The following is a 27,298-nucleotide window of genomic DNA, read 5'->3' as shown; positions in this document are numbered from 1 at the left end:
ATATTAAAATAGAAATTAAAAATAAATTATTTTATTAATATTATACTAAATTAATTTAATTAATAAATCTAAATTAAAATTAATATTTTTGTTTGGCAATGGAAATAACAGTTAGTAGAAAATCAAGTAGAAATTTTGTTTGAACACAAAATTAGATAGTAGACTGGCTTGATATTAAGCAAAAAGAGAAATCTCACATATTCAAACCGGGAATAAAATTAAACTTAAAATCCCGGTCTGCCCTTGAGTAACAGAGACATTATTATTATTGGTTTTCTTTTGTTACCTTTGACGTAGTTAGTAATAAATTTTTAAAAAATTGAGAAATTAGATCTAGCTAGTGGCTCGTTTCGCTGCTTCAGATCTCTCTTCGATCGAGCCTCTCCGGTCAAGGGATAATCAAAACTAGAGAGCAAAAGCAATTCTCATATCCCATTTCTCTCTCGATCCCGTCGTTATCTGTAACGATCTAGCTGCGCAGGATCCGTTCTTATATCGTTCGATACAGTGGTTGATGTTGAAGCAGAGGGAAGACGAAGAAGTGGAAGAGGAATAAGAAGGTCAAGAGGGAGGAAATATGGCGGCGGGTGGATTTTTGACCCGAGCATTCGAGACGATGCTCAAGGAGTCTGGTGGCAAGAAGTATCCTGATCTCCAGAAAGCTGTTCAAGCGTATCAAGGTTAGATCTCAATTTTCACCATTTTTTGCTCGTGTTTAAATTGGTTTAGTTTTTCGTAAAGTCGTTCGAGCGTTGCTTTTCGTCCTGGATACTTTCAACTTTCGGAGTACGATCATAGCGCATATCTGCTAAATTGTCGTTTTTGGTTTGTTTAGTGAACTTTAGTATGGTGTGTGATAGGACAAAGGCTAATGCTATGAATTTCAGTTGTTGTCATTTGATTCGTTGGCAATTAGCCCTTGGATCAGCTTCTGGCGAAAAGTTTGTATCTGTGATACCTGTCGTAGACTTGTGAACAAAGATATGCCACATATCAGAATAGTTTAACTTCATATTCTTTTGTTTTAGTGATATAATGTTTAGGGAGACATTAGTTCTTATATGCTCCAATTGTACAAGAAAGTTCTGGACAGGGTTTGGTTACATGATTACAGGATGATTTGCTTAGTTTTAAGATAAAGTGAAAGGTGGTCTTGTCCATTATTACAAACATTCTATGAGCTTGTCATCTCCAGGGTATAGCTACTTTAAGCTGCGTGTGCTATTTAGATTTCCAACTGGTCTCTGTCAATGAGGTGAAATTATAAGAAGGACTTTCTCTGACTTTTGAACAAGTCTTTGATTTAGGCTTTTCTCTGCATTTTTTTGGCTTGCTCTAGTTTCGCATTGGTAATATTGTTTTCATATGATGGAAAAATATGTTGGTGATAATTATTTCTTCCGCTAACTAGTTTAGCTTCCATTTTTGGTTGTTTGTAGATGGTTCGAAGGTTGTTACCCTGGCTGCATCCTCGAGCATAGATGAGAGGTAATGACCACACCAATGCTACATTTTCTGCTAGCTAGTTGGGTTTATACCCACCTGTCAGTATTTACTGCTCTGGATTAAGTTTTCTCGATAGTCATTGGTATTTACTTAGAAATTTTATTTTGATTTTAGGTAGTCATCTGTTGATGTTTGGGTTATTGACTTTAACCAAGGTAGCAACTAGCTACACTTGATATCATGAAAACTCTGTGTCAAATTTTTGTCTTCTGTCAGAGTTTGAGCGTTTTGTGATCTGATTTTAATTTCAGCTGTCCAACTCTTAAGAATTTTTTCATTTATATGTAAAGGTGGCCTGTTCCGTCTGTCGGACTGCGTTATGCATGTGAATATTAAGTTCAATGGTCTATTTTTTCTTGACTGACATTCAATTGTATTTACTTCAGTTCACAGGCTGAAAGTGGAAGTGAAAAAATTGGGGGAGAAGCAGATGAACCGAGTGGTGAAGTGGCCGATCAGGCTAGCCAGTCAAAAAGCGGAACTATCAACAATTCCTTAGCTAATGCTGGACACACATTAGGGGGAGCTGAAGTGGAGCTTGTTCTGAAGCCTTTACGCCTTGCATTTGAGACAAAGAACTTAAAGATTTTTGATGCTGCTTTGGATTGTCTTCATGTATGTTTTTGTTTTTTTTTTTAAATTGCTTTGAGCATCGTGGTCGTTTGCTCCATTATAGATTGCTTATTAAGATTCCTGTAAATCTGTACTTATGTAATGTATCTCCAATCCGTTGATTGTTTTTCTGTAAATAATTTTTGTTCTTTGTTTGTTGCAAGCAGAAACTCATTGCCTACGATCACTTGGAGGGCGATCCGGGTTTGGATGGTGGAAAAAATTCTGCTCCTTTCACCGAGATTCTGAACATGGTTTGCAGCTGTGTCGATAATTCATCAGCAGACAGGTACATTGCTCTGTGTTTCAGAATCTTCTGGAGATTGGTTATACCTATTCTTAAAGCTGATAATTTTGTGCAGCACTGTACTTCAAGTGCTGAAGGTTCTTCTTACAGCTGTTGCTTCAGGAAAGTTCAAAGGTAAGCCTCTGATGTACAAGACTTGTTTTGTAACTTTTAGCTGGCTGAACCTGATTCTCTATTTATTGTTCTTCCAATACTTTCATTAATCTGTTTTGATTGCAGTGCACGGGGAACCATTACTGGGAGTTATTCGAGTTTGCTATAACATTGCTCTAAATAGGTATACTTTCTTTTCTTTTATCAAATTTTTCCATCACATCAGGTGTAATCACTAATTGCAATTTTTACATGTAGCAAGAGCCCAATAAACCAAGCAACTTCTAAAGCAATGTTAACTCAAATGATAAGCATTGTTTTCAGGAGAATGGAGACTGACATTGTAAGAAATTTGAATTTCTTAATGTTGCATATGTTTTATTGAATGCATGAAAGCAAAGTAAATGTTGTTTGAAAGCGTTGATAATTGAATGTATAATTTTAGGTTTCCGCGTCATCTACAGTGTCTCAAGAAGAACATATTTCAGGCGACAGTTCAAGCTCTAAAAATGTAGAAATTACTGCAGCTGACCAAAATGAGAAAGAAATGACCTTAGGAGATGCACTCACTCAGGCAAAAGATACAACTCTTGCTTCTGTTGAAGAGCTGCATACCCTTGTGGGCGGTGCTGATATTAAGGTTTGTCTTCCCCTACATTTTAGACTTTTCTCCATTGCTGTGATTGGATTAGAGATGTATTCTTCAAGAAAGAAGTGTTGAAACGCTTTTGAAAAAGGTTATATTTTCCTAGAAGAAAAAAATTCTATACTGTTTTGTAGTTTCTTCTGGATAGTTAGAGTTAATTGTAAGTCACTTGTCTTCGACTGCCCCCTAAAAAAATTTTTGTAACACGTATGCATCTCATAGGCTCTATGGAATACCCTGTCTGAATTCTAGTAAGAAATAGATGAAAATAGTGAGTCTGGAAGAAGTTCTCGTGCATAGATTACTTAGTCTTCCTGATAGATGAACAACTTTTGTATACTGTAGTTCAAAGGTTGTGGTTTTTGCGGACATTAAGTTCTTAATTCTTTGTTCAGGGTTTAGAAGCCGCCCTTGACAAAGCTGTGCATCTTGAAGATGGCAAGAAAATAAAACGGTATAGTTTACAACACTATTTTTTCTTGTGTTTAAGCTTTTGCTTTACTGATCTAGATACGGGTATGTCGCCTATTTATGCTTGTGTGGTTTATGTGTTTGAGTTTGTGCGTACTCACGCACACGCCTGTATTATACGTATAAACCTGCTTGTGGCCGAACATACATACACGCTCATATTTACTTTGTTATGATTAGGAAATACGGGATGAGACTTGTTTTTTTTCTTTGTAAGATTCATGGCTTTGTATTCAACTCGTTTTAATTCCATAGGGGCATCGAGCTAGAGAGCATGAGTATTGGACAGCGTGATGCATTGCTAGTGTTTCGTACCCTTTGCAAGGTTGGCATTTTGAGCGTTCCATCTGTCCATCCTTGCCTAGCTCTTTGTGGTGCTTCTGTGACATATTTTAAATCTGTATCAGATGGGTATGAAAGAAGATAGTGACGAAGTCACAACCAAGACCCGTATATTGTCTCTTGAGCTTCTTCAGGTAAACTTAATTACATTATCTTGTTGTAATTATAGGCATTTCAAGACAGTAGAGCATATATAAATTATATTTATTTTGTATTCAAATAGTGGTCTATATACATGGTCGTTGTGACTATGAACTTTCCATTTCTTTCTGCCTGAACGTCTGAGACATGCCTTGTGTCCTAGGTGTGATTTACCCCGTTAATGTTGTGAAAGCCCCATATTTTACCTCTTTGCTTATCAGAAAACAAAGAAGGATTATTCACAGTAGATTTTTATATATGTTGCAATTTTTCTGAAGGTTTCTTTCTGTTGGTTAAGTTTGAACAATTATTCTGCAACGTATATGTTTGCAATATGCAGGGTATGCTAGAAGGAGTTAGTCATTCGTTTACAAAGAACTTTCACTTTATTGATTCAGTGAAAGCATACCTTTCATATGCATTGTTGCGAGCTTCAGTTTCTCAGTCTGCTGTTATATTTCAGGTTTGATTCTTCATTTCATGTAGATCTTTGATAGTTCTATTACGATGTTGTATTTAACTAAAATTTATGTTCTGGCAGTATGCATCTGGTATCTTCTCCGTGCTTTTGCTGCGGTTCAGAGATAGTTTAAAAGTAAGCATCCTATGTCTCCAGTTTAGAATTTCTTCTTTGCAGTGATTGTTACGTTTTACCATATTTTTCTGATGATTCTCAATACCAGGGTGAAATTGGTATCTTTTTCCCCATCATCGTCTTACGATCATTAGATAGCTCCGAGTGTCCCAATGACCAGAAGATGGGTGTTCTTAGGTAAAGTGTTATTCTGCTCTGTCCATATGTATTTTGCTTTGAATGTGTCTCTTAAGCGATTCTACTCTCTCGTTTGACGTGAATTTCATGAATATTATTTTTCTTCCTTTTGCAGGATGCTTGAAAAAGTCTGTAAAGATCCTCAGATGCTTGTTGATGTGTATGTAAACTATGATTGTGATCTAGAGGCCCCGAACCTGTTTGAGCGCATGGTGCACTCCCATTTCTTCTCATATATAACTACTGTACATCGGCAATGTGGCTGGTAGTTGTGGCTCAAATTACATCTTTTTCTTTTCTTCTAGGTAACAACACTGTCTAAAATTGCTCAAGGGTCTCAAACTGCTGAGCCAAATCCTGCCATGGCTTCACAAACAGCTTCAGTTAAAGGTTCATCCCTTCAGGTAGGCGTCATGTCACATTTGCTTTACCTGCTGCATCCCGAAAATAAGCTAGTTATATTGCTATGTAGTGATTCTATCAATAATCAAATAAAGATACCTTTTTCTTAAATATTTCCAGTGCCTGGTGAACGTTCTTAAATCGCTGGTTGATTGGGAGAAAATAAGAAGAGAAGCTGAAAATAGTACAAGACATCCGAACGAGGACTCTGATTCTGTTGGAGAGCCCATTGAAACTAAAAGCAGGGAAGATGTCCCAAGCAACTTTGAGAAGGCTAAAGCTCATAAATCCACAATGGAGGCTGCCATTTCTGAGGTAATTATTCAACCTCCTGAATGCTTGCCACTAGTGGTGACATACTAAGGCATGGATAATCATATATTTTTTCTTTCTTGCAGTTCAACAGGAATTCAGTGAAAGGTGTAGAATATTTAATAGCAAACAAGTTGGTCGAAAGGAATCCTGCTTCCGTTGCACAGTTTCTGAGAAGTACGTCAAGTTTGAAGAAGGTGGGACAGTAGAACTATGCATAGTTATATTCAGTATTTCTAGGTGTTATATTCAGTATTTCTAGGTGTTATATTCATTATTTCTAGGTGGTATATAACTGTTTTTATATATAGGTTATGATTGGCGATTACTTGGGCCAACACGAGGAGTTTCCTCTTGCTGTCATGCACGCATATGTTGACTCTATGAAATTTTCAGAAATGAAGTTTCATTCTGCTATTCGTGAATTCCTCAAAGGTTTTAGACTTCCAGGAGAGGCTCAAAAAATTGATCGCATTATGGAAAAGTTTGCAGAGAGGTAATGACACCATGTATTATTCTCCTTAGATCATATATTGAGTTTTTAGTACAAATATTAAGCTTGTTGATTAATTGTGGATTAGGTGACCATTAGATTATTACCTTATCCATTTATCCCATTAGTAACTAAAATTTTCTGTTCCATTGTTGCCTTTGAATAGATATTGCGCAGACAATCCGGATCTTTTCAAGAATGCAGATACCGCCTATGTTCTAGCCTATGCAGTTATTATGTTGAATACCGATGCGCATAATCCAATGGTTTGGCCTAAGATGTCAAAATCAGATTTTATACGTATGAATGCTACGACTGATCCTGAAGATAGTGCTCCAACTGAACTTCTGGAAGAGATCTATGATTCTATTGTACAAGAAGAGATTAAACTAAAAGATGATGACAGCAACATAAGGAAGGTCAGTAGTCAAAGGCCAGGAGGAGAAGAAAGAGGTGGTCTTGTCAGTATTCTTAATCTGGGTTTGCCCAAAAGAATAACAGCAGCTGATGCTAAATCTGAGACTGAGGATATTGTTAGAAAAACACAGGAAATTTTTCGAAAGGATGGAGTGAAAAGAGGAGTCTTTCACACTGTCGAGCAAGTGGACATTATAAGGCCGATGGTTGAAGCTGTTGGGTGGCCTCTGCTTGCTGCTTTCTCCGTTACAATGGAAGTAGGTGATAACAAACCAAGGATTCTTCTCTGCATGGAGGGATTTAAAGCTGGCATACATATCGCTTTTGTTCTTGGAATGGATACAATGCGCTATGCCTTTCTAACATCGCTTGTCAGGTAAACCTGTAACACTTTATTCACGCTCCCTTTTATGTTTCAGTGTTGAATATATATTTAGACTGCCTTGTGTATTGAATGTAAGCTATTGTGCTGTTGCGGTGCAAATGTTATTGAAGCAATCTGTGGCATGTTGACTATTTTCCTTGAATTGTCCATAGGTTCACTTTCTTGCATGCTCCAAAAGAAATGCGGAGCAAAAATGTTGAAGCATTGAGGATATTGCTGGCTTTGTGTGACTCAGAACCTGATACCCTCCAAGATACTTGGAATGCAGTTTTAGAATGTGTTTCTCGGCTTGAATTTATTATTTCTACTCCTGGGATTGCTGCAACAGTAATGCATGGATCAAATCAGATCTCAAGGGATGGGGTTGTTCAGTCCTTGAAAGAATTAGCCGGGAGACCGGCTGAACAAGTTTTTGTAAACAGTGTGAAGCTGCCCAGCGAATCTGTTGTGGAATTCTTCACTGCTCTATGTGGCGTGTCCGCTGAAGAACTGAAACAGTCTCCTGCCCGTGTTTTCAGCCTGCAGAAGCTCGTTGAGATCAGTTATTACAACATAGCTCGTATTCGAATGGTACTCTTCTGATAGTCTTCTAGATGCATGGTTAAATATGAAAACTTATACACGGTCACAGCACATACCCAATCCTCGCACCTCATGCAACTTAAGAGTATCTATACACTAAGAATGAGCAGCATTAACAATAACACAATCAGAAAGTAAAGTTGAAAAAATTGTTAATTTTGTGTTCTATTCTCTGCAAATATTGGATTATCTCTAGTGTGCATTTAACAAGTTTTGGTTTCTATTATATAACTGTTTCTTAACTCCCTTGTCAATGTAATATTGAAGGGCCGGTAGATTATGTATCTTAGGCTATACATGGTTCCGGTAACTTTAATATGCTTATATGACTTATTTGTGTTTGCTTTTGTGGCATATCCCAGGTCTGGGCAAGAATATGGTCTGTCCTCGCTGAACATTTTGTATCTGCTGGTAGCCATCATGATGAAAAGATTGCAATGTATGCCATAGATTCTCTGAGACAGCTCGGGATGAAGTATTTGGAACGTGCTGAGCTGACCAATTTCACTTTCCAAAATGATATTCTCAAACCGTTCGTTATTATCATGCGGAATACTCAAAGTCAGACCATTAGGAGCCTAATCGTTGACTGCATCGTTCAGGTTGCTCGTTTGATCTTTTCTAAATTGGAAAATTAATATGTTTCTTGTGCTTTTGTTATTCAGTATGATGCAGCCAATTTGTTAGCAGCTAACCATTCGTTTTTTCTTTTAGATGATAAAATCAAAAGTTGGAAGTATAAAATCGGGATGGAGGAGTGTTTTTATGATATTTACAGCAGCTGCAGATGACGAAGTTGAATCAATAGTTGAAAAATCATTTGAGAATGTTGAGCAAGGTGACAAACTGTCCATCAAACTCTTGCTCTTGGATCTTAATTTTTGAGTATTTTCTATCTCTTTAATTTCGAGAAAAGTTTGTGTAAATACTAGTTTGTTTGCAGTTATTCTGGAACACTTTGACCAGGTGATCGGTGACTGCTTCATGGATTGCGTCAACTGTCTCATCCGGTTTGCCAATAACAAAGCTTCAGACCGGATAAGCCTGAAAGCTATTGCCCTTCTCAGAATATGTGAAGATCGGCTTGCAGAGGTATGTTTTCAAGCTAAAATTAGCTTGACATTTCAGCTTTTTCCTCTTCAATTATAGCTTTAGTCCTATACTTCACACTCCTTCCCGTTCGTATCTACATTTTGCTCTGTCTTCAAATTCCCTCATTTTCTTTTGAGTTCTCCCTCTGTTATCTATATTGCTCATTTGCCAAGTGTATGATGATTCTCAGGGACTTATACCTGGTGGTGTTCTCAAGCCCGTCAATACCAATGAGGATGAAACTTTTGATGTGACAGAGCATTACTGGTATCCGATGCTTGCCGGTTTATCTGATCTTACATCAGATTTTAGGGCTGAAGTTAGAAACTGCGCTCTGGAGGTGTTGTTTGATTTGCTGAATGAAAGAGGCAAAAAGTTCTCCACACCTTTCTGGGAGAGTATCTTTCATCGCATCTTGTTTCCAATTTTTGATCATGTGAGTCATGCTGGAAAGGAAGGCTTAATATCGTCTGGGGATGTAAAATTTCGTGAAACAAGCATTCACTCCCTTCAGCTCCTCTGCAATCTCTTTAATACGTTCTACAAGGTACTGATGAAGCGTTTTCATTTGTCCCTTATGTAGTTGATTAGTACTCAATCTTCTCAGACTTATTGCTTACCACATGATATCGTACCCAAAAATTTTCTTAACATGCAACGTTAAACCATATTGTTGCATATTGCTGCGTGCTGTAAATTTGACCATTGAATTTTCACCTTTGGAGCAGGAAGTTTGTTTTATGCTGCCTCCACTTTTAAGTTTGCTCCTAGACTGTGCGAAGAAATCAGATCAGACAGTTGTTTCAATTTCATTAGGAGCATTGGTTCACCTCATAGAAGTTGGAGGCCACCAATTTAGTGAGGGCGACTGGGATATGCTCTTGAAAAGCATAAGGTGACCATCTTTCATCACAAACTTTTACCTACAAATGTTGATATCTAACTTTTTTCTTTCGGTTTCTAGAGATGCATCATACACAACTCAACCGCTGGAGCTGTTGAGTGCTTTGAGTTTTGACAATCCTGAAAAGAACCTAGTTCTGACAGGAGATATAGAGGCCGATGCCTCTGATTATCCACGAGTTGATCATAATCCGGACGATATGGAAGATAATGGGAAAGTTGCATCTCCAAGGATTGGTACTCATGGTGCTTCCCAAGAATCTGGGATACTGCCCAAGTCAGATGGTGCTGAAGGTTGCCTCTTAACTTTTGCAGAACTTTGGATATTTTATGGTGTTGAAATAGAATTGCCACTGAAGTAGGACATGTTGTGGCTTATAACCGTTTGAAAGACAATTGGATTGTACAACGCCATGTTTTTGAACTTTATGTTTCCCCTTGAAGGTCGTCCGTCGTCATCTGGAAGGTCTCAAAAGGATGGGGATGATGTGAATATCCATCGAAGTCAGACTTTTGGTCAACGATTCATGGACAATCTCTTCATGAGGAATCTCACATCTCAACCAAAAAACTCTGCTGCAGAGGTGTCTGTACCCTCTTCTCCATATAAGGTAAATTGTGCACGAGCACACTACCTGCCCCTGGCTTGCCGTCCATTTGACATATGTTTGCTAATTTACACGCTTTACAGCTCATTCCTTCTTTATTTATTTTCTCTTTTTTTTTCAGCCATAGTTCTCTTGTTTCTCTGAATAATATGATATATAGGGAAAGAACTCTTTACTAATTACTTCCTCCTGTAGCATGTGGATCCTACAGAGCCCGACAACAGAGAAGAAGAGAGTCCATCTCTGGGAACTATTAGAGGCAAATGCATCACACAATTACTACTACTTGGTGCTATCAACAGTATCCAGGTATTTTGATGTCTTCTGCTTCGCTATGATGCATGGTCTTAAAGAAAACAATGTTATTCTTGAACACCTGAAACCCACGTATAAGCTTCAGAGGAAGTGTGCGAGGTGTTGTGAACTGACAGTTGCATATTTCCTGTTTAACGTTAATTCTGCAGCAAAAATACTGGAGTAATTTGAAAACAGCACAAAAGATTGCGATTATGGACATCTTATTTTCTTTCATAGAATTTGCTGCTTCCTACAATTCATATTCTAACCTCAGAACGCGTATGAATCACATCCCCGCGGAGAGGTTAGTGACCAAGCCTTTGAAAAATAGATATTTTGCCTTCGAACATAGAATTTGAACATTTTATTATTTTACAGGCCACCTTTAAACCTTCTCCGGCAAGAGCTGGAAGGAACCAGCATATATTTGGATGTCTTGCAAAAGACAACTTCTGGGCTTGTCGATGGTGCATCTAACACTGAAGATAAACTAGAAGGTGCAGCAGAAGAAAAATTGGTATCGTTTTGTGAACAGGTGCTGAAAGAAACATCTGATCTCCAGTCTACTCTGGGGGAGACTACTAACATGGATGTTCATCGCGTGCTAGAGCTACGTTCTCCTGTAATTGTGAAGGTAAAAATATAAAACATCTTCAATTGCCTAATAATATCATCGCTGAGACTATAAATCTTTAATAGAAAGTATAATTTTCTAATTTCATCTTGTTCTAGGTTCTGGAAGGCATGTGCTTCATGAACAACAAAGTATTCAGGAAACATATGAGAGAGTTCTACCCTCTGCTCACGAGACTTGTCTGCTGTGAACAGGCAAGTTCCTTAATATTTAAGGCGCCAACTTTCGACTTGTTTCTCATATAGATCTATCACACACGTGAGCTAAAGTCGACGACATTTTTTGTTTGCAGATGGACATACGAGGTGCACTAGCTAACCTTTTCAAAGCACAATTGAAGCCTCTTTTGCAACAGTAAATGATCGAAGCCGTGAAAATGTACACACCTGTGATTTACTTCCCACAGTTTGGGTTGTTTTTTTCCTACATTGGAATGGTTACTCACATCTCGATTAGATTTCCAATGGTACTCAGACTGTATCAGTTGTCTTTGAGATTCTTGATCCCATCTTATGGACTTCAAACTGAAAAAAACTTCAAATTGTACGGTATTTTTGTTGATTCTTAATATTTTCTTCCGTTGATCAAAGACACCCTCCATTCCAAGTATTCAAAATGGTTTTTTCTCTTTCAGAATCCTCAAGGCATTGTGGACTTGGTGCTATCAACATACGTTGACTTCCTTTTCTCGATTTCAAATTTGCAGTTTATGCGAGTATGAGACCAAAATAATGTGTAGTGAATTAGTTTAGATGATCTGTACCAACTCCTACTGATCACAAAAATTGTCAAAACTATCGGTGCTACACTTCACTTAAGAAAATAATTTCCTTTAGGAAAAAACCCTTGCTCAAAAACGTGGCCGCAGAGGTTGTCTAGGCGCCAACTATACGCCGCAGAAATTTGCTGATATTATGGTATAATCGGAGTAAAGATCAGTAAAGTTAAAGTAAACCTCAAATTATCTCGGTTTTTTGCTCGAAATATGATAATTAAGGTCAAATCTACCATTTCTTTGTTAAACCGTATTCAAATGAGATTATAAACGGTGGAAATCAAGTACAAAAAATATGGTGGCCATAGATTAGGATTACGTGAAGAAGATGATATTAATGACCATTTTGCCATTCATTAGCATACATGCAATAATAGAACTGGACAGGAATACTAACCAACTTAGCCGTCATCGAATTTTGGAATAATCTCACAAAATAGCTTTTAACCCAATTGCATTACGAACTCAGCAAGGCTGGATGCGGATAACTACTAGACCAATTAAAGTATACTAGGTGAGTACCGCGGGATCCGCGGATTTATTTATGAAAACTTTTATTTTAAACAATTTTTTTTATAGTTTTTTTTTCAGTTTCCTTGTTCTATTATTCGATCATAATCTATGTATTATTTATTGATACACAAGAGATCTAAGGAAAATTGTTTAAATCGAACTTTGATTTGGTTCTTAGTGAGAAAAAAATAAATAATTTGCAATTCATAAGTTTTGATTTGAACCGTCATGAAGCTTTTCTTCCCATTTCTCTATTGGATTCGGATGTAAATGTTCTCTTTCGTCTCTCATGCGTCTGTATATTTGGCTTCAGAAATCAATAAATGGTTTCACTGCGAATGGAAGATAGTTGTCTATCTTGTAATCCTTGATTTCTTAGAACCAAGAAACGGTCTTAAGTTGTTTTATTCTCTTTGTAAAAAATCATAATTGAGAACTAAACAATAAACAATCAAGAAGACAAATCATACGCCAAAAGATTGCAGACTAAAATTTTCAATGGAGTATATCGCAGCAGGAACAGAGGAGTAGTCTACAAATTAGATCCGGAGAGCAGAGAAATGATCATATCCCAGTCCGTCGTGAAGTGATGTCCAAGAAGCTTATTCACCAGCTGTGACCAGATTTCCTTGGTAAAGCGGCATGAAAAGAACAGGTGGTTGCGAGATTCTAATAGACCTCCATTTTTTATCTGCAGCAAGAGCGAATAAACAGAAATTTATTGATAAAATTGAGGAGTTTCTCTCTATATATGGTATAAAGCTCTGTGTAGAGAAAGTGATAGTAAACGACTCATATAAAGGTCCCCTCATATAGCTGTAAGAATTTTTTAAATTATCAGATCAAGTGAAGATGTCTTGCAGAAGTGAGAATTTTGAAGGTTAGAGAGAACCCTTCGGGTGACTTCACAAACATGTATTGTCGCATGTCCAAAGGGTCGTGGACAATCTCTAATAGAGATCATGGATGGCAAGCTTCTGACTGCACAGCCCAAGGGTTCGAGCTTCTAACTGCACAACCGAAATGATCTGTAACACGCAAGCATGTATAATGCCTTCAAAAGGATATCTTAAGCTTTTAGTTAGTTCAGATTAATTTCTGCATAACGAATATAATGGCTATATATTTCCGTCTTCATAATGTCTATCTTTCATTGCCACCAAAGAGCTTTTTCCCAAAGATGCTTGTTAAATGGCCAATATGTATGAAACGGCTCAGTGAGTAAAAGCAATCCCATATAACATCTTGAATCTGTGGATGGGGACAGTATGTATCTTCCTGTGGATAAAAGTGGAAAGTTGATGGAGTTAAAAGTCACGGAGCTGAACATCTTGATATAGATGGAATAGAACAAACATTATTGAGATATAAGACTGAACAGAGAAACAAAGAGACAAGCTCTTCCCAGAGGAAGACATAATGAAATCACGTTTCTCTATCAAAAATTTTATGTGAAATTTCTCTTCCTAAAAACTTTATTTAAGGGACAGACAATGATCATCCTACATTAGCACATAGATGGCGTCCTCTAATCCCGTTTATTTTTGCATAAGGCTGAAAGACTATTTCTTCCCGTAGTTGCAGAGTAAGAGGAATTATTAGACAAACAAAATGCCTTCCCACAAATATAAGACATTGGCGTGTGAACCAGCCGGCAGTAACACCACATTTTTGCTGCAGATATAGTTACACAATGTCAGAAGTTCAGAAGTGATAATGCAATTTCAAGAGCTCAAGAATTGAATGATGTTTAGACCCATGTAAAAACATCTAGACAACGTACACGTGACAAATCATTCAAATCAATTGCTATAACTCTAAATTCCAACTATAATAAAATATCTATGTAGGAAAAAAACATCGATTATTTTTCACTAATGGCTCATTAACTTTCCTAAGCAAAATGAATGTTGGAATATACCAAGAAATGGCAGTAGGCGGCACACGGCAAAACAGCTAAGGAGGATGAAAACTAAACAGATCAACATCATCAAAAATAGCGAGCAACAGATAAATCAGAGAGTTAGACTATAAATCAAAGATCACCTCAGTTTCATTGTATCTGCTATCAGTGCAGATTTCATCAAAAAGTTTTCCTCCTGCAGCATACCATCACAGTAAACAGGATGAGTACGTTCACAATACTTTGGAACCAAATAGTGCATTTTCACAAGGAAGATCTTGAACAATATTAAAATGACAGGAAAAACACTTGCCTCCTTAAACTGAATGATATTAGGGTGCTGAAGTGATATGTGATTGCCGATCTCTCTAGCCACGTTCTCACAAATGTCAACAAAACAGGAAATGACAGAACTCCCTTTACTTAGCACTTAGCAGCAAAATTTCAACTGAAATGCCAACATAAGTAATGCCTCTAAACTGAAATTTGTGCAGAGCAACATCATTCACTTTGGTTCGCAATAGGTAAAAAGAATTTCTGCATTAAACAGTCGAGAAGCTCGTAGAGTATTGCCGAGATTCTTAAGAAATTCATGGAAGATACATACTATTAATGAAATGTTTCGATGGATATCTTTTCTATTGCATTCTGGTTTATCGATATTTGTGTTTAATTGAGTGATAAGCTGGCTTTTCCCCTAGCTTACTGTAAGAAGAAGAAACGGAGTGGCAGAGTTTCGAGGAAGAAGGAAGGAGCTAAAAGTGGCTGAGAGTAACGGTCAAGAAGAGAAGTTCAATCCCTCCCGCTGAATCCGAGGGTCTACTAATTTAAATAAGTATTCAGATTAGCTCTTTTGTTAAACTGTGTCGTTTCCTTTCTATTCTAGTTTGTCGTAATGCGAAGGAACATTGTATTTAATGCCTCCCATGTTTAGGGTTGGCCGCATCTTATGAAAATATAATATTCATCAACACTTGTGTTGTCCATTTTCTCGTGTTGTCACTGGCTTCCCGAGATCCGATAAGTCACAGGCTTATCATTGGTATCAGAGCAACAGGTTCCATGGCTGACTCTTCTGAGGCCGTCTCCGATCCGACCGAAAGAGAAGAGCTTTCCGACAAAGAGCTGCGTGAGAAGTTGTTGAAGATGGAGAAGGAGCAAGCTTGGATTCGCAACACTCTGGGTCAGTTACTCCGAAACCAACTGGGAGGAGCCAACCCAGTGGGTTACGACACACCCGCAACAACTCCTAGAGCAAGCTCCCGACTTTTCGAAAAGAAAGCTCCTTTAAGGAAAGAGGAGACAAGGAGGTGCAAGAGGGAGAACTTCCGCCCTTGCAGACGACGGAGGTGGGCTCACCGAAGGGGTTGAAGGTCGACACCCAGTCCAAACCCGCGAGTAAGCTTTCGGAGTTACCTCTCTATGAAGGGCAAAACCCCGACGAGTGGATCTACAGAGTGGAGCTCTGTTTCACCGCTAACCGCACGACAGAGTCTGAAAAGGTGGAGCAAGTAATGGCTCGTCTGACGGGTAGCGCGGTGACTTGGTTGCGCTATACGAAGGATAGAGATGCGGTAAAAGGGTGGAACGACTTCAAGGAGAAGTTTAAACGTCGTTTTGGCCCAGGGAAAGGAGGATCCATCGTTGACCAGATGATGACCATCGTACAGAAGGGATCTGTCGACGAGTACTGGGAAAGGTTTGAAGAGCTCATAGTGGAGGCCCCACACGTGCCGGATGACGTGGTGGAATCGATGTTCCTGAGAGGGTTGCGGAAGAACTTCGGGATCAAGTCTTGAGGTGCACTCCGAACGGGTTGAACGAGGTAGTCGAGAAGGCGAGATTGATTGAGCTGCAGGAGGCAGATGCCACCGGCTACACTTATCGACCGCCGCCGAGATCTAGTTCCACCTCACCACTAGCTCGGAGCAGTCGTAACCCTCCCTTCTCGGTACGCACCACTGAACCGTCTCCGGGAAGACGAGTTACGGAACAGAGCAAAGAGACGCGAAAACCCAACGCTGGAACGGAGGTGAGGAAAACGAACCCTTGCCGCCATTGTGGGGAGCAGTGGTTTCCGGGTCATCGTTGCAAAACGCAACAAAGATTCCGTAATCTGGAGACTGACGCGAACGAAGAGGGGTTACTCGAAGAAGAAGTAAATGAGGAAGAGGGAGAGATTGAACCGCAAGAGGAACCCAACGAGCAACAAGGGCTATTGCGTTTGTCTCTTCAGTCCATGGTGGGTCTCATCGCTGAGAGGTCCATGCGCATGAAGGGCAAAATAGGGGAGACGGAGGTGATTGTTCTGGTGGATTCAGGAGCCACAAGCAATTTTATTTCGCCTGCTGTGGTGAGAGCTGTGAGGGTTCCGGTGGTGGAAACGGTGGGGTTTGGTGTGTCAGTAGGTAATGGGCAAGTGATTACAGGGCGAGGAAGATGCCAAGGTCTGCTCTTGTCCATTCAGGGGATTGAAATCGTGGAGGACTTCCTGTTATTTGACCTAGGCACTACGGACGTGGTTTTGGGATACTCGTGGCTGGCGAGATTAGGGGATACTCGAATCAATTGGGGCTTACACACCTTAAGCTTCAAGATTGTATTCGAGTGGGTCACTCTTCGCGGAGATCCAAATCTACAGAGGTCCCAAGTCTCGTTCAACTCCTTGGTTAAGGTTGCTCAGGAAGGAGTGGTCGTCTGTCTTTTGGAGCTCACAGAGTTGTTCAGATCGGAGAGCTCGGAGGAGGAAACTCGGGTACCCCCTCAGATTGAACGATTGGTGAAAAAGTATGACCAAATCTTTCAGATGCCCAAGCAACTTCCTCCGACGCGAAGCAGGGAACACGCCATAACCCTTCAACTAGGAACTGCCCCAATCAACTTCCGACCATATCGCTACTCATTCACGCAGAAGAATGAGATTGAAAGGTTGCTCCAAGAGATGTTGGAAGCTCAAGTGATACGGCCCAGCATCAGTCCTTACTCAAGCCCTGTCTTGCTTGTGAAGAAGAAGGATGGGGGTTGGAGATTTTGCGTGGATTATAGAGCGGTAAACAAGGTTACTATACCGGACAGATACCCAATACCGGTGATAGAAGAACTTTTGGATGAGCTGCAAGGAGCCCAAATCTTCTCAAAAATCGACCTGAAATCCGGATACCACCAAATCCGAGTTAAGAAGGAAGATGTTGAGAAGACCGCCTTCAAGACTCACGAGGGCCACTACGAATTCTTGGTGATGCCTTTTGGCTTAACCAATGCTCCCGCGACCTTCCAGTCGGTGATGAACGATATATTCCGGCCATACCTGCGTAAGTTTGTTCTTGTGTTTTTCGATGATATACTAATCTATAGTGTATCCTTAGAAACGCACTTACAGCACTTGGAGATGGTGTTTAAGGTGTTGCAGCAGAACCAGTTCTTTGCCAACATGAAGAAGTGTGAATTTGGCAGAAAGAAGGTAGCTTACCTCGGGCATGTGATCACCCAACAAGGAGTTGAAGCCGATCCGCACAAGATAGAAGCCATTAAAAAGTGGCCTGTGCCCAGAAATACCACAGAATTAAGGGGCTTTTTGGGACTAACAGGCTATTATCGTAGATTTGTGCAGGACTATGGGAAAAAGGCCAAGCCTCTCACGACGCTTCTGAAAAAGGAAGGGTTTACTTGGGGAGAAGAAGCACTCCAGGCTTTTGAAATCCTTAAGGACGCCATGCTGAGACTTCCAGTGCTAGTTCTTCCGGATTTCAGGAAGCCGTTTGTCATTGAGACCGATGCCTCGGGAGCAGGTGTGTCACAGGAGGGAAGGCCGATCGCATATATCAGCCAAGCCTTCTCAGACAAGGGTAAGGTCAGGTCGGCTTATGAAAGGGAGTTGTTAGCTATTGTCTTTGCTATAACCAAGTGGAGACATTATATGTTGGGAAATCAGGTGGTGATCAGAACGGACCAACGGAGTTTGAAGTATCTCCTTGATCAGAAGTCGGTACCAACAGAACAACAGCGATGGGCCTCTAAGCTTTTGGGTCTCAACTATACGATCGAGTATAAACCCGGGTGTGAAAATCGAGTTGCGGATGCTCTATCTCGCATACCCCACTCGGAACAGCTGACCACTCTGGTACTCACCGCACCAATGAATCTGGACCAGGAAAAACTGGCTCGAGAAACTGCAGAGGACCCTGAGCTGCAAGCCATCATAAAGGAGATCTCAACCGCAGGTGATAAGGGAAGCGGGTACAAGTTCGAAAACGGACTGTTGTACAAGGAGACAAGGTTGGTGATTCCGGTCAAATCCGAGGTGATCCCAGTTCTGTTAGATCAGTTTCATTCGAGCCCTTTTGGAGGACATGAAGGGGTCTTAAAAACCTTCAAGAGGTTGTCCAGGGAAGTTCATTGGAAGGGAATGAGGAAGAGAGTGGAGGAATACATCGCGTGCTGTCAGGTTTGCCAGGAGAACAAGTACTCCACACTGTCACCTGCAGGTTTACTCTCACCCTTGCCTATTCCCACCAAGGTTTGGGCAGATGTCAGCCTCGATTTTGTGGAGGGGTTGCCTGTTTCGCGAGGATGGGACTCGATCATGGTGGTGGTGGATCGGTTGAGTAAGTACGCCCACTTTATATCCTTGCGCCATCCCTACTCCGCGAAGACCGTAGCTGAGGTCTATGTTAAGGAAGTCGTCAAGCTTCATGGATTTCCCGAAACGATGGTTTCAGATCGGGATAAGGTATTTGTGAGCAGCTTCTGGACCACTTTGTTCACATCTCAGGGAACCGATCTTCGAAGAAGCTCAGCTTACCATCCTCAGACGGACGGGCAAACTGAGGTGGTGAACCGATGCTTAGAGACTTACCTTAGGTGCTTTGCCAACGCCAAGCCGAAGTCGTGGAGTCAATGGTTGCACTGGGCCGAGCTGTGGTATAATACTTCTCACCACTCCTCTTCCAACATGACTCCATTTCGTGCTCTTTATGGCAGGGATCCTCCCAGACTATTAAGGTACAAAGACACCCCTTCCCTGAACAGCGAGGTCGATGAGATGTTGGTAGATAGAGATGAGACGATTACTGAGCTGAGGAGAAACTTGGAGAAAGCTCAGCTACAGATGCAGAGGTCGGCCAATATAAAGAGAAGGGACGTTGAGTTTAAGGTAGGAGACAAGGTTTACTTGAAACTCAGACCCTACAGGCAGAGCTCAGTGGCGTTGAGGAAGAACGAGAAGCTGGCTCCCCGATTCTTCGGACCATACCCAGTGGTAAACAGGATTGGAAAGATGGCGTACAAGCTCCAGCTGCCTCCATGAAGTGCCATTCACCCGGTGTTTCATGTGTCACAGTTGAAACTGGCGATCTCACCAGGTGAACAAGCTCAACCTTTACCACCGATTCTCACAGCTGAGTTTGAGTAGAACACTGAGCCTGAGGACATTCTGGCCATACGCAAATCGCCGGCGGGTGGTGAGCCTGAGCTAATGGTTAAATGGAAGGGTCTTCCCAATCATGAGAACACGTGGGAGCCATTGAACCGCATTGCTACCCAGTACCCTAACTTTCAGCTTGAGGACAAGCTGATTCTTCTGCGAGGGAGTACTGATAAGCTGGCTTTTCCCCTAGCTTACTGTAAGAAGAAGAAACGGAGTGGCAGAGTTTCGAGGAAGAAGGAAGGAGCTAAAAGTGGCTGAGAGTAACGGTCAAGAAGAGAAGTTCAATCCCTCCCGCTGAATCCGAGGGTCTACTAATTTAAATAAGTATTCAGATTAGCTCTTTTGTTAAACTGTGTCGTTTCCTTTCTATTCTAGTTTGTCGTAATGCGAAGGAACAGTGTATTTAATGCCTCCCATGTTTAGGGTTGGCCGCATCTTATGAAAATATAATATTCATCAACACTTGTGTTGTCCATTTTCTCGTGTTGTCACTGGCTTCCCGAGATCCGATAAGTCACAGGCTTATCATTGAGTTGCATACAATAAGAATTATTATAAGAATACAGATGAAGTGAATGGGCTTACCAGCAACGATAATCGAATTGAAATCTAGAACGGGAAATCTAATAGGATAAATGAGAGTGCGTTGTGAATAATGACCAGTAAGAGATTATCTGGGTGAAACTCCATTAAGATTGAGGGAGAGTATTAGAGAGTTTAGAAGCCGCCATTGTTTTTGGGTTTAAGATTCAGATTGGGTGATTCAGTGGAGAAGCTTATGATTATTTAAATTCGTCAACGGTCTGTCAGAGAAGAAGAAGAGGAGAGGATAAGCTGCGTCTGTTTTATTTTAATCTCGAAACGTTTGTAAGAAAAATGAGAGGAGACGATGATAATTAAAGACAAATTTACAGTATCACTTTCACTTTCTGAGTTTAGTTTATACAAAATATCATTTTCTGTTACTATAACATTTATTCAGTTTTTATATTGAATAGATTCTTAACTCCATTTGGTGTTATCAAATTAAAACATTTTCATAACCTAATTGTTGGGTTTAGCTAAAAACAAAAACCACTTAACAAATTGAACTAACTGAACTGTAATAAATTGAGTACTCTGAAAAAGCTTAATAAACCATTATCTCCTCTATTCTTTTATAAATATATATCGCCGGCGGTATATCGTCCACCGTGATCTTCTTAATTTATCTTGATCCTCGTTAATATCTCTACCATTTTGATTCCAATATTTTCTTAGATTATCTGTTTCCACTAATTAAGAAGTCAGAGCTGTATCGGGTCTGTTTTCGATAGCTGCTGCGAGGAACACCGAGCTGTATCTATCGTCCCAATTGTTAATCGGGTACGCCGAACTGCAACTTCCGATTACAGATTTTAATCATATCGGCGTACTTCAAATTCCTATTTAAATAATTTCTGTAAAGACTGATCCATCTATATTCATCTATTTATCATCTACCTTCGATTAGATATATCATTAGTCTATGAGATTACTCAGCCACGTTTGAAACTCACCGATCAAACAAAATTATCCTTTTCGTACAGTTAGATCAATCGTCAGACCCCTGGATACATCCATATATCTGAAGTCTCGTGTACAACTTTGTTTAGCTGCTTCTCGTGTACAACTGCATACCATATAATCCATAGGAAATTATCCATTTATACCCTTTGTTTACTTGCTTCTTCTTCCAGCTTTTACCCAGTCAAACATACTCAATATCCACGGCTATGTAGGCATCCATATATACGCTTCCATATATACCGATCCAGATATCCATATAAATATATATATTCTCATTATATATATATATATTCTCATATTTCATATATTAATACATATACACGTATCCATATATACACATCCATATAGGATAAGCACTTAGGGTTCATGTGTGTCTATATGCACGCATCCATATATACATCTCCATATAGCCTACATTACATAGGTTCCATACGACTCCACATGCACGCATCCACATATATACATATCTTCAAATTTTTTATTTATACAAATGTTACTTCGACAACCAGGGATTTAAGTGTGTTGACGAAAAGTCGGGTTACACGAAAAGTCACAAACGAAAGGTCATAAAGTTTCAACACACCGGTGAAGGGTTGGGGTTTTTATTTAGATAGGTGTCAACATTCCTCTTTTCCACACATTAGATGATGGGTAGAAAAACCAGTTTCTGTGATTTGTGCCCGGAGATCAAAGGCGAAATTCTGAAGAAGTGTTTCTGTAACTCCATCTACGACTTCATTTCGGCAAAGGTGGCTCATAAAGAATTCAATGATATCTCCAAAGACCGAGGATTCCTTAAGACCATAGATTTGGTTATCGATCCAGCAAAATGGGGGTGGCCTAATCCGTGGACGAGAACCTACTTTGACCAGTGTTTGGAGGTAGGTAACCCATCTGCACTTCTTGTAAAAGGCCTTTCTCTAGGTTTTCATGATGGTAATTTTGATGAGGGCATGATTTTGATTAATAAGTCCGCGAGTGCTGGATACGAACTCGCTCAATATTGTCAAATTATGCTGTCTCATCTTATTTTCGGAACCAAGCTAGATATGCCTTAAAGTAGGTTTGCATCTTGGGGAATTTTGAGGAAACTTGTCTTTAGGGATGGAGGGTGGTTCCCACCAACAATTTATAAAGAAAAGGCCGCCCTTGTTATGGAAAAGGCTAGGTCCTTGCATTGCGGTAATGATATCTTCCACCCTCAGATGCACGCCGTTGACATGTTGCATATTGGAGAGGAGCCATATTTTGGGCCTCCGCTGTGGGGGTATGAAGATCTAGTGGAGTATAAGAAGCCACCGGTGTTGTGCGACGACTGTTACTGGGCAGTTGAGGCGGCAATATTCGCAAAGCGGATTTTACATTTTGCGCAGCCGTGGCTAATTAATATTTCAGGTCTCTAGTGTTTTTATGCCATTGCCTAATGCAGTGTATTAACGTAGTTACATTAGCCAGTGTATTAACGTTGTTGTTTATGTATTGCATCCATTGCATTTGTTTATTACTTTTAATCAAATATGTTAACTTTTTCATTCTTAACCAACAAAATTAATTTCATAATGCAGTGTATCAAATTTATTACATTTTATAATGCAGTGTTTCACACTCTCTTAATTCTTAACCAACAAAATTAATTTCGCACCAATCATACTAATTGCTATATTTGTTACTATTACAGCTCGAATCACCGTTTTTACAATATATATATATATATATATATATATTGTTTCTGTCAAATATAAGTTTAAATCAAATGTTTTCATTCTTCGTGTACTGATTCACATCGTGTGAACATCCACATTTCCCATCTAGGATTCAAATCAAATGTTCTCATGTTCTTGTGCTCCCATCCACATAATGGTAAGTCCCATACATCCAAATTGTATGTTCGCGTCCACATTTATTTCATATCCTTTTTTCCATTTAAAACGTAATGTACGCGGCAATATGGATATACTTATCGCAATATGGATATACTACATTTTATCCTGTTACACTAATTTAATTCAATCTTCGGTTTCCTACTATCATGTACATATCCACATCGTGTAAACATCCACCTTCCAAATCTATGTTTCAATCAATTGTTTTACTTTTTATTGTACACATCTACTCCATGTTCGCCAATCGTATGTATCCGGGACTGTGGATATAGACATTTTGCAGTTTTTTTTAAAAAAAAATTTCAACACACAAATTTCCACACAATTGAACAATTAAATGCTGTGTACCCGGATGTGAGTAAATACTTGTACGTTTTACTATAGTAATATTTTCACATTTATATTTTTGTTGTCACATTTACGTGGGGTTAGCTGTTTCCGTTACATGCAATGGCTAAATGTATTCCATGGGACAACATATAAATCTCAAAACAATTCGAATTCTCATTTCACTAAGACATCCATTTAATATTTCCAATATTACAAGAATATTTTTTTCGTTTTCTGGATCAGCATCGTAGACTTTTTGACCATAGTCATTAATACCGAACGTTGCAACGTAATTAATGATGTAAATGATGCATTAAGAGGCACGTCTTTTCAACGGGAATAGAAGCATTAAGAGGGCAGTTGGCAACTCAATAGGTGCCTACACGGTTACTCGTCTATATAACCATCATTGCTTTGTAGAATACTTCAAACACCACAAAAAATGGCGAATTCCTTTGATATAAGTTCTCTTCCTTCAGATATGCTGTTCCAGATACTCATGCAGACCACAAATATTTCGTTTGCAGATTTGTGCATAGCCCGTGTAGCAATCCGGCAAATGAATGAAATTTCAAGGGAAGTAGGTTTTTACAAGAGCGTGGATCTCATCTCTCTGCATGTCCCATTCCGTATCGATGAGAATGGAAATGTTGCCTCGTTCTACACACGTTGCCTCGAATCAGGTAATCCCACGGCATCCTATCTTAGGGGGATTTTATTTTTCTTTCATGAAAACAATGTCCACGAAGGCCTTTGGCTTATCAAAGATGTGGTTGACCATGATTGCTTGATGGGGAAATATGTTTACCGTATGTTGCATCTTACTCTTGATGGGAGAGTCGAGGAATTCGAGCGTATTCAACGGAAAAAAATGCGTGAAGCTCTGGAAGCCAATCAAAGGAGACCTTGGAGCATTCAAATCCCAGAGGTGTTTCACAGGCAACGTGCTTGGGTGCTTCAGGAATCGGACAAAAGGAAGTGTGGCTGCCCAAGCATATCCGAGAATATATGGCCACTCACGGATGATGATATTGATCATCTCTGCCATTCTTGCTTTTGGAAACATGAAACGCTGCATTTCTGCGATTTAATCTCCGCAAAGCAATGAAATGGCCTGCACTCTTCCTGATCGGAAATGGGCAACAGTGATGTAATGAAATTGATTACTATGTTATAGGCAGTTCTCTTTGCTGTTTTAAACTATGATGGCAGAAATGTTATATGATAAAGTTGATCAGATATTCAATAATTTGCATTAATGCATTTCTTTCTTTTCTAATATTATCTTCCTCATTACTTGTTATCAATCTAAAATAGTTACACACATTTACATTACACCGTTACCTATATCTTAATCAAAACATCATTTCTCGTTTTGTTGCTGACCAGCTTACGCGTGGCATTTCAGTAACACTTTGTCCACCATCATGCGTGTGATGTGCTCAGGTTTTAACCCTAGTTATCTGCAAGCGCACAGATGTACATTGTAGTACTTAGGGGTCGATCCACTGAAGACCAAGTAACTGCAATACGAGTTTACTTGAGATGAGATCTGAGCTAAGATGAAAATATGGGTGTTTGTTCTAGGGTTGTGAACAGTGACGAAAATAGAAAATAATAAACTTAAAAACTAGTAAACAATAAGATCAAATCAATACGAGAAGGTGTTGGGTGTTAGGGAATTCGCCGGGAATCATAGACTAGCTAACAAGAGAATTAAACATAGAGTTTTCTATAGATATGTTCCTAAAATCAAACCAAGACTAGTGTACTCACGTAGTATTAATCACAAATCCATTCACTCAGATTTACTAAACTCCCATTCAGTTCTCCAAGTGGCTAGACACATTATTTTGATAATTTCACAAAACACGTTAGATCGACTCATGCCGTCTAAGAGAATTTGTTCATCTAAATAGGGTTAATCGATTCAACAATACTTTCGGTGAGTAAATCAACCTAATCGCAGTAGCTAGATGATCGATCCAAGCCACATAAATGAAACGCAAATTTAGATGAAGAACTCTAAAGATAAACCCTAATCTAACAAACCAGAAATCAATCCATGAATTCTTTTGAAAAATCCCTTAAAACCCAACAAAGGGAATTACTCAATCATAGTGAATAAAAACATCACAGAAGTATTGTAGTTTGCTGGAAATTAAATAAGAGAAAGATAAAGAACGAAGAACGAGGATGAAGATGGAGATCGATGGTGGCTCTTTCGGCGACTCCTTCTTCTCCCGAAGACGGCAACTCCGAGGCGTGCGGCTCTTCTCTGCTCTCTCTCCACGACTTGGTCATTAGAATGACCTAAAACGACTATATATAGCCTTCTAATTCGTTGGAAACGTCTAGGGTTTGAAGAATGAGTAGTGGGCTGGACTTGGGTTTGAATTAGGTCACTTTCGGACGTCAACGTTGTCTGGCGCTGTCGCGGTAGTCCTGACCGCGGGGAATCATGGTCTGGCCGCGGTCGCGGCCTATGTTCTCCTTCAAGACTACATTTTCTGTCTTTAGTGCATCGGGAATATCTAAAGATCTAACCATTGGATTGTCTCCAAAACAATTTCATTAGAAAGCTGGTTGTCTCTTATATGTTGTCTCAAATTTTGGGGATGATCAGACGGTGAAAAGGTCTCCATCAAGTACCATACTTCTAAGAGTTTGCATTTATCCAAAATTGCTCATTTGTTCCAAATTGCACATCTTTAGTCCAAGTTTCCTGAAAAGTCTTTTAAAACTCTAAAACATAGAAATCACTTAATGGAATCATTGAAAACAGAGTTAAAACACCTGCATAAGATATTAAAACGATCCATAAAAATGGTCAAAATCCGGTGTTATCAACTCCCCCAGACTTAAACTTTTGTTTGTCCTCAAACAAAACAGAGATCAAGCCAGGAAAAGAATCCTTAAAAATCCGCAGGAACTAAACAATATCTCAGTGACCGTCCTTCTAAACCATAAGCTATCGTAAAACATCTATCTGGATCTAGTTTAGAAAATTCTCACCAAATTACAAACTCAACTAGTCTGTTGATCCGTCATGCGAAAATCTACACACTTAGATCTAACTTCCAGTAAACTAGCTCTTTACATTCATTAAGTGCACAGTGAATTCTCATTAAAAACATTATTCAGGGTAGACGGCGTAGAAGCACACTGGTCTAAATCATCATAGTATTGTTTATTTATGTTCCTGGTTTGAAAACGTTTTGAAAATTTTTTGAAAATTTTTTGAATAATTTTTTTTGTCCAAAACAAACTCAAAACAAATCAAATTTCGTTAGTAACGGATGAACATCCTCCCCCAAACTGATTTCACACTGTCCTCAGTGTGATAAAATCTAAGAAAGGATGGATAAGGAAATAGAAATTTGAAGTGTTTAGATGTACTTACCTTGCCGGAGGAATGAGTCGCGGTTGGAAGGATGGCACCGCAGGTCGAAGTTTCAATGGGCTAGAGTGATGGCTGTTTTACGGTTTATGATTTCTGCTCATCTTTTATTCGTTCTTCTTTGTAAAAACCTGAAATTAAATGAAACAAAAACAAAGCAACGAAATAGAAAATAAAGATCAAAGGGAAATAAGTAAAATACCGAGTGGGTTGCGTCCCACTAAGCGCTTGTTTTAAGTCGTTAGCTTGACTTGGTCGTCTTTTAGGCATTACGCGCATCTGCTAAGGAGATCGGATCTTCCTTTTCTTCTTGAATGTCTGCAAGATATGGCTTAAGACGTTGTCCAGTGACAGTGAAATCACCTCCTTGACGGTTCCATAGAACCACAGCACCATAGGGTAAAACTTCTTTGATTTTGAAAGGTACAGACCATCGTGATTTAAGCTTCCCGGGAAACAATTTTAGACGTGAGTTATAAAGTAGAACCTGGTCATTAGGTGAGAAC

General features: G+C 39.4%; 2 protein-coding genes across 2 annotated transcripts; both read left to right on the top strand.

Moving 5' to 3' along the window:
* Window positions 1-310: 310 nt before the first annotated feature.
* LOC18013809 (brefeldin A-inhibited guanine nucleotide-exchange protein 5) lies at window positions 311-11,604 on the top strand. Its single transcript, XM_006419071.2, has 33 exons — window positions 311-680; window positions 1,440-1,488; window positions 1,893-2,121; window positions 2,286-2,407; window positions 2,481-2,539; window positions 2,645-2,702; window positions 2,777-2,861; window positions 2,964-3,158; window positions 3,560-3,618; window positions 3,891-3,960; window positions 4,043-4,111; window positions 4,459-4,581; window positions 4,660-4,713; window positions 4,802-4,890; window positions 5,006-5,102; window positions 5,196-5,294; window positions 5,413-5,607; window positions 5,691-5,801; window positions 5,916-6,100; window positions 6,264-6,890; window positions 7,052-7,469; window positions 7,844-8,083; window positions 8,196-8,319; window positions 8,425-8,573; window positions 8,764-9,120; window positions 9,302-9,468; window positions 9,538-9,770; window positions 9,921-10,087; window positions 10,280-10,393; window positions 10,549-10,685; window positions 10,760-11,015; window positions 11,114-11,209; window positions 11,308-11,604. Exons 1-33 carry the CDS (start codon window positions 578-580, stop codon window positions 11,371-11,373), a joined length of 5,202 nt encoding a protein of 1,733 aa, XP_006419134.1. The 5' UTR covers window positions 311-577; the 3' UTR covers window positions 11,374-11,604.
* Window positions 11,605-23,834: 12,230 nt separating this feature from the next.
* Window positions 23,835-24,500, top strand: LOC112084541. The gene has a single exon (XM_024153690.1). It carries the CDS (start codon window positions 23,835-23,837, stop codon window positions 24,498-24,500), a length of 666 nt encoding a protein of 221 aa, XP_024009458.1.
* The last annotated feature ends 2,798 nt before the right edge of the window (window positions 24,501-27,298 follow it).

The sequence above is a fragment of the Eutrema salsugineum genome, unplaced genomic scaffold, assembly GCF_000478725.1.
Source record: "Eutrema salsugineum unplaced genomic scaffold, Eutsalg1_0 scaffold_4, whole genome shotgun sequence".
In the NCBI taxonomy this organism is placed as follows: domain Eukaryota; kingdom Viridiplantae; phylum Streptophyta; class Magnoliopsida; order Brassicales; family Brassicaceae; genus Eutrema; species Eutrema salsugineum.
The sequence above is the reverse complement of the archived record's forward strand: the minus strand, read 5'-3'. Positions and strand labels throughout refer to the sequence as shown.